This window comes from Gracilinanus agilis, unplaced genomic scaffold (genome assembly GCF_016433145.1).
Source record: "Gracilinanus agilis isolate LMUSP501 unplaced genomic scaffold, AgileGrace unplaced_scaffold47484, whole genome shotgun sequence".
Lineage (NCBI taxonomy): Eukaryota > Metazoa > Chordata > Mammalia > Didelphimorphia > Didelphidae > Gracilinanus > Gracilinanus agilis.
This window is the reverse complement of record NW_025381893.1, coordinates 1-7376: the sequence shown is the minus strand read 5'-3', so window position 1 is coordinate 7376 and position 7376 is coordinate 1. Positions and strand designations below refer to the sequence as shown.

At 45.7% G+C, this 7376-nt stretch overlaps 1 protein-coding gene across 1 annotated transcript; it reads left to right on the top strand.

Moving 5' to 3' along the window:
* Positions 1 to 2939: 2939 nt before the first annotated feature.
* Positions 2940 to 7370, top strand: LOC123255500 (TANK-binding kinase 1-binding protein 1-like; the record flags this gene model as incomplete). Its single annotated transcript, XM_044684279.1, has 3 exons — positions 2940 to 3175; positions 3421 to 4148; positions 6288 to 7370. Coding segments are annotated over 3 exons (1093 nt in total), but the record flags the coding sequence as incomplete, so codon positions are not given.
* Between the last annotated feature and the right edge of the window lie 6 nt (positions 7371 to 7376).

The following is a 7376-nucleotide window of genomic DNA, read 5'->3' as shown; positions in this document are numbered from 1 at the left end:
GTTGGGAAAGATTGAAGGTAAAAGGAGAGAGGGAATGGCAGAGGATGAAAAGGATAGATGATATCATGGAAGCAATGAGTATGAGCTTGGACAGATAGACAGGAGATAGTGGAGGATAGAAGGGCCATAGAGTTGGACATGGCTGAGTGACTGAACGGCAACCGAAAGACAGTTCTGTCCAGCATAGACTAGGCCAGTGATGGGCAAACTTTTTAAAGAGGTGGGCCAAAGGAAAGGAAATGCTCATCTGTCAGTCTGTTTCTAAGGCAACTCTTTCGAAGTTGTATTGGTCAGGTTAGAAATAATGTCAAAGGCTGGATAGAACATTTCAGACAGACAGACAGAGGATCACACAGTACAGTGTCTGAGGCAGGTCAGGTGCCCTAGCCATTGAAAATTTCTTGGCTCAGGTATTTTTTGTTAGCTATGTGATTCTGGTTCAGAGGCAGTGTGGTACAGTGGATAGAGAACAAGAATTAGAATCAGGAAGACTTCCATTCAAATTCTGCCTCAGATACTTCCAAGATGTGTAACTAGAAATATCATTTAAATAGTTACACCGGCTGTTATAGGTGAGTCACAGATCCTTGACATATTGATGTGATCATTTTAATCCCTCTGAATCTTAGTTTCTCCATGTGTAAAATGGAGATAAGAATATTTACATTGCTTGTGAGTAAAGTGATATGTGAATTTTAAAAAGAACCATAGAAATGTAAGCTACTATTTATTGTATGATTTTCTTAACCTCTAGAACATTTCAGCCTTTTCTGAGAATGCCTTTAGTCCATGCCATGATTTATTTATAAAATCTCACAAGGCTGTTTAATTCTCCCTTTCTCCTAACCCCTTTCCCAGCAGTCACTCATCTTGCTTTCCTACTCTTTCCATAAAAGCTAAACTGTGTTTCTATGACCTGGGTAAAGTTTAGATCCCTCAGGTTCCAAAGGGATTTTATTTTGTTTCTCTCAACTGACCTCTCTTCTCATAATTTTTTAGTTTCTTCTTTTTAGTTTTATTATTTTTATTTATTAATATTAGTCTATTTATTAACTTATCAATTTATTGATTGTTTATTACTATTATTTATTAATAAATTTAGTTTATTATTTTTATTTTTAATTAAAATGCACTAATGAAATCTATTTCAACACCCCAGTTGAGCAAGTTCCATTAAAAAAAATCTTCAATACATAGCAAAATAGTTTTTTTGGGGGGACCTCCTACATAAGCCATCTTGGAAAATATGTCTCTGCATTTTAAGTTTATTACCTCTTGAGAAGGAGGTGAATGTTAAGGTTTCATCTTCATTCTTTTGCACTCATGGTTTATCACTGGGTTGGTCAGAATTTTCCAAGGTCATTTAGAGTTGCTTTTCTCAATAGTGCTGGCATGATATAAAATTGTTTTCATAATTTTGCTCACTTAGTTCTCCGTCAGATTCTAGAGATCTTTCCAGTTTCCTCTGAAGCTGTCCCTTTTTTAATCTTTTCTTATGGTCCAGTAACATTCCACTAATTCATATGGCATGGCATGAGTTATTCTCCAATAGGAAGACACATCTTTAGTCACTAATTTTTGGCTACTACCAAAAGAGCAGCTTATAAATATTTTTGGACGTAATCGATCCATTTCATCTTTCTACAACTTTTTGAGGTATGAGCTGGGCCAAAGGGTATGTAATACACATTTTGGTAACATTCTGGGCATAGTTCCAAATTGCTTTATAGAGTGGCAGAGTCAACAATACTTGGTGTGCCTGTTTTCCTACAACCCCTCCAGCATTTGTCATTTTCCTCTTTTGTCAACTTTGCCAGTCTGATAGATGTAAGGTAGAAACTCAAATTTTCTTTAATATGCATTTCTCATAAGCAGAACTGGGAGAACTTTGTACACAATAACATCAATATTGGACGATGATTATCTGTGAAAACATGGCTACTCTCAGCAATGGGACAACCTGAAAGACTTATGACGGAGAATGCTCTCCACTTCCAGAGAAAGAACTGTTGGAGTTGTCTTTCACATCAGTGTATTTATGGTTTTATTTGGGGGTTCAGCTTATGTATGACTTTGCTCTTACAACAATGACCATTATGAAAGTATGTTTTGCATGACAATAAAAATAAAATAAAATAAATGATTGAGGACCAGAGCAGCTAGATGACTCAATGGATTAAGAGTCAAGCCTGGAGACAGGAAGTCCTGGGTTCAAATATGGCTCAGACACTTCTTAGCTGTGTGACCCTGGGCAAGTCACTTAACCCTATTTGCCTAGCCCTTGCCCTTCTGTCTTAGAGTTGCTACTAAGAAAGAAAATAAAGACTTTAAAAAAATCATTGAGGACCAAATTGGGGGTTTGTTATGTGGATAATATCTACTAATATTTATCATACTAAAATTAAAACTAATATAAAATTTAAAATAAAAATGCATTTCTCTAATTATTAGTGCTTCTGAGCATTTTTTCATATTGTAGATAACTTAGATTGCTTCTTTTGAAAACTATCCTTTAACTATTTATCTATTAGAGACTCCCATCACTTTTTCAGGTTCCAATCCTGGCTTCTACATTTAATTGCTACATGTTGAATAAGTTATTTCTCATCTCTGAGCTAGTTTTCTCATTGGTAAAAGGAAGGAATTGGATTGGATGATCTTTTATGATCTCTTCTAGCCAAGCTGTAATTGGGAATTTTTTCAACTAGGGCAAAAATTGTGGAGGGGGCAGCGAGTAGTCCAATGTGGGGTTGTGAGCTGAGCCCAATTAAGGATACAAGGATGGGTGGGTGCCTGCTTTGGACCCAGCTCTCTTCCTCTCTCCTGGTTCCCCACTTTGGGGCTGAGGTCAACCAAAGATTAAGAATAATAAGAAAGGGACCTCGAGACCGCTATGGGGAAGATACACCTGCCTGCCCTGGTGCTGATGCCTGAGTCAGAGCCTTGCCTGCCCTTTCCTGGTTACAACTTTATCCTCCGGCTTTAAATCCTAGTGATCATAGGGAATATGCAAGACCTTGGCAGGGCTCTATCCCTAATTTTTGCGTGTTCCATAGGGTTAACTTGGCTCTGGCCTACACAGAACTGACTGAGGAACTGGGCCGGCTCCGGGAGCTAAGTTCCCTTCAGGGGCGGATCCTGAGGACCTTGCTACAGGAACAAGCCCAGAGGAGTGGTGAGCAGGGCTTGGGTGAGGATGAGTCGGGGAGGGATGAGAGAGACAGGACTAAAGGCTCTGCTAGGTTCTGAGGGGTCACAGCAACCATGGTGAACCACATGCCTAGCCTGCATGCTGAGGTCCTTCCATTCCCCAAGTGTAGGGAAGCTGGCTCCTTAAATTAAAAAAAAAGTGCTCCGCTTTCCTGGGGCCTGATTTCCCCCTTAACCCCCCCCCCCATTTCATCCTGTTTTGCCTTCCAGGCCAAAGACACTCCCCTCTCTCCCGGGGCCACTCTCCATCTCCACAGTGCCCTTCGCCATCCCCGCCAACCCGGGCTCCCCAACCCGGGCCCCAGTGTCAGTCCCCGGTCCCCCAGCGCCGCTCCCCTGTTCCTCCGGTGCCCCCGTGCCATTCGCCCCAACAGCGCCGCTCCCCTGCCTCACCCTCCTGTCCTTCACCCGCTCACCAACGCCGCTCCCCTGTGCCCCTGCCGCCCCCACCGCCATGTCAGTCTCCCGCCCCTCAGCACCGCTCCCCTGTGCACCTCCCCTGCCCAGCTCCCCAGCCCCGGCCCCCACCAGGGGAGAGGACTCTGGTGGAGCTGGCCTATGCCAAGCCACCCAGTCACCACGTGAAGGCTGGCTTCCAGGGGCGCCGGAGCTACTCGGAGATGGCTGACGGGGCGGGCTACGCAGGAGCTGTCCCCTGGCTTCAGGCGGAGGCCTCCACGCTGCCCAAGCCCCGGCCCTACGGCGGGGAGCTCTACAGCCCCAGCCAGCCTCTCAGCCCCCGAAGCACCTTTGAAGGCATCCGGCTTCGGTTCGAGAAGCAGTCTTCAGAAGAGGAAGAGTGGGCTGTGCCCAGTCCCCCCAGCCCAGAGGCGGGCACCATCCGATGCGCTTCTTTCTGTGCCGGCTTCCCAATCCCTGAGACGCCCACTGCTGCCTACACCCACGCAGAACATGCCCAGTCCTGGCCGTCCATTAATGTGAGTGAGTGCCCAGGGACTCCTGCCTGGGCAGGGGTGGATGGGGATAGAGCCGTCCAGGGGCAGTGGCCTTCCCCTCGGGGCCCCAGACATGCCTGAGGTTCCCGGACCTTCCTTTTTGGGGAGCTCAGTCTTCTCTCAACCCATCTGCAAACCCAATTCAAGGCATTTTGGACCACCAACATCCAATGCCAGCTCTGTACCAGGCTTTAAGGAACAAAACTAAAAAATGCCCCAGCCCCTGCCCTCAGAGTACATAAGAGATCGCATGGATATTATACTGGCAGGGAACAGCATAGAAGCCATTCTTAAACAGGAAGATCCTGGCAGTAGCAGAAAAAGAAAAAGCCAGAGCAAATGTTCTAGGGAGAACAGAATCAGGGAAGCTTTCATGGAGAAGGTGGCACCTGAGTTGGGCCTTGAAAGAAAAAGCTTATTGTTGTTCAGTCTTTTTCAGTCCTGTCTCTTTGTGACCCCGTTTAGGTTTTTCTTAGCAAAGATACTGGAGTGGTTTGCCATTTCCTTCTCCAGCTCATTTGACAAATAGGGAAACTGAGGTCAAAAGGGTTAAGTGACTTCCCCAGGGTCTCACAACTAGTATCTGTCTGAAGCCAGATTTGAATCCAGGAAGATGAGTTGTCCTGATGCTAGACCTGGCACTCTAACCACTAGGAAAACTAACTGCTCCAAGCATTTATTATGTGTCCACTATATGCTAAAAGCATTACGAATATCTCATTTGATCTTCATGGTAATTCTGGGAGGTGGGTGCTGCTATTATCCTCCCTTACAGCTGAGAACATAAAAGTAAAGTGACTTGTCCAGGGTCATTTAGCTAGAAATGTCATAGGCTACATTTGAACTCAGATCTTTCTGACTCCAGGCCATCATCATTCTATCCACTGTACCGTGTGTGTGTGTGTGTGTGTGTGTGTGTGTGTGTGTGTGTGTGTGTGNCCGTGTGTGTGTGTGTGTGTGTGTGTGTGTGTGTGTGTGTGTGTGTGTGTGTGTGTGTGTGTGTGTGAGAAAAAGAAAACTGAGAGATAAGTTTCAAGTTTCTTAATGGCTAGGAAGATGCTTGTAGACAGGATGATACCTTCCGTGGATAATGGGGAGCAGGGGTGAAGAGCAGGGGTGGAGTGAGGAAGAAGATTAGTCAGCTGATACCTATTAAGCACCTAATATATGTCACTGTGTTTAATCACCACTGATACAAAGAAAAGCAAGACATTCTGTAACTTCAAGGAGCTTACAATCTAAGGGAGGGAGACAACATGTAAGGAACTATATACAAACAAGATAAACATAAATAGAATTTGAAAATAATAGTGGGACATCAGGAAAGGCTTCCTGTGGAAGGTAAGATTTTAGCTGGAAGTTTAAGATGCTTCTTGGACATCCCGGTAGAGATCACTAACCAGGGGCATTCACAATTAGATGTCAGGAGAGAGACTGGGGTTGGATTGATATATATGAGTCATCTTCATCTGCAGAGATGATGATGATGATGATTGAAATGATGGAAGGAAATAAAATCATTACAGGATGTATAGAGAGAGAAGAGAAGGAGACAGAAGCATCAGAGACAACTCACTTATGGGACAGGTATAGGAGAATATGGAGAACACTATAGAAAACTAAGGAAGATGTCAGGAGAACCAGTAAAAGACCAAAATGATAGTCCCTGCCCTCAAGGAGCTTACCTTCTACTGGATGTATAGGATGTCTTAGTCAAGAGAACTCATGGAAAGGATAATGATGGAAAAGGAGGAGAGAGTAGCTAGAAGGAAGGAAGAGTTAGCAGGGTAGAATACTGCAGCTAAAACAAGAAGGATAGAGTCCTGGAGAAGGTCATAGGAGAGTCAGCTGGCAGGGCTGGAGAGTGAAGAGGAGTGGAAGGCTGGTCCCCATACTCTTTTATTACCAATTGAAGTACCTATTGTGTTGTAGGACCTGGGGATGCAAAACCAAAAAATGATAATACCCATTGTCATGAAGTTTATATTTTAGTTGATGGATGCATAAGTTAGGGCTGCAATGGGACCCAAGAATAAGGAGAAAAGGAGGGAAAAGGATGAATGTTGGGGGTAGGGCAAGGAAAGATCTCAAGAATGAACCCCTTCTTTCTCCTTCTTCCAGTTGCTAATGGAGACTGTGGGTTCCGACATCCGAAGTTGCCCTCTCTGTCAGCTGGGATTTCCCGTTGGGTACCCGGATGATGCACTCATCAAACACATTGACTCACACCTGGAGAACAGCAAAATATAGGGCACTCCCACCTCCCTCCATCAGCCATTCATCCCCCACCCCTCACCAGACAAAACCATTCTCCCATACTTTGAATGCTGCATGATTCTCGCAGGGTCTGCCCCCTCCCCACCATGCTACTCCCAGATACCTCCACTAGCTACCCACAAGTCTCGCTATGTGTGCTGTCTCCCTCTCCCACTGCCAGTCACCATTTAGGTCTGGCTCACCCCAGGAGGAGATGCCAAGATCCATTCCCTACCCTTTATGCTTCCTCAGGGGCTCTGTCCCAGGGAAGTTGGGGACTGGGGCAGGATGGGTCAGAGCTGTCTGTCCCGCTCTGAGTCTCTTTGTTCACCTTCCTGTTCACAAATTGTGTGAGATGCAGCAAAGTCTCTAATATCATGGGGGGAGTGAGGGGAGGGGAAGAGGACAGGGAAGGGATTTGTGAACTTCAGGAGGCCCCACCCCACCATGGAGATGTCTCTGTGATGTGTACTTGTTACTTTGCCACAACCCACCCCATCTTAGTCCTCCATGGTCTCCCCCACTCCAGGTTCTCAGCCCTGCCTGGCACTGATGTCAGGTGCCAACTCTTCCCTATGCACTGAGTCTCCTGGGGTGGGGCTCCCCCAGGGAGAAAATACTAGATTTAGCCACCCCCTCATTCCTCTCTTCCCACATACATTTGTCCATCCATACATCCCAGGGCTACCTCTCCCTACACTATTCCTAGAAAGTTCTCCCCAGCTCCCAACTGCCCCCACAGCAGGGATTGGATGATTAACTTTAGAGACTGGAGTGAGGGTGCTGGCCTTCCTACCACACTTGCCTGCCTTCCTGGACCTGAGCATAATATGGATCTGCCCTACCCTCCTTGTGGCCTCTTCCTCCCTTCCGAAAATCAAGTAGCTACCCCTAACTCCCACTACCAAGGCTTCAGTTCGAAGTTTCGTGTGTGTGTGTGTGTGTGTGTGTGTG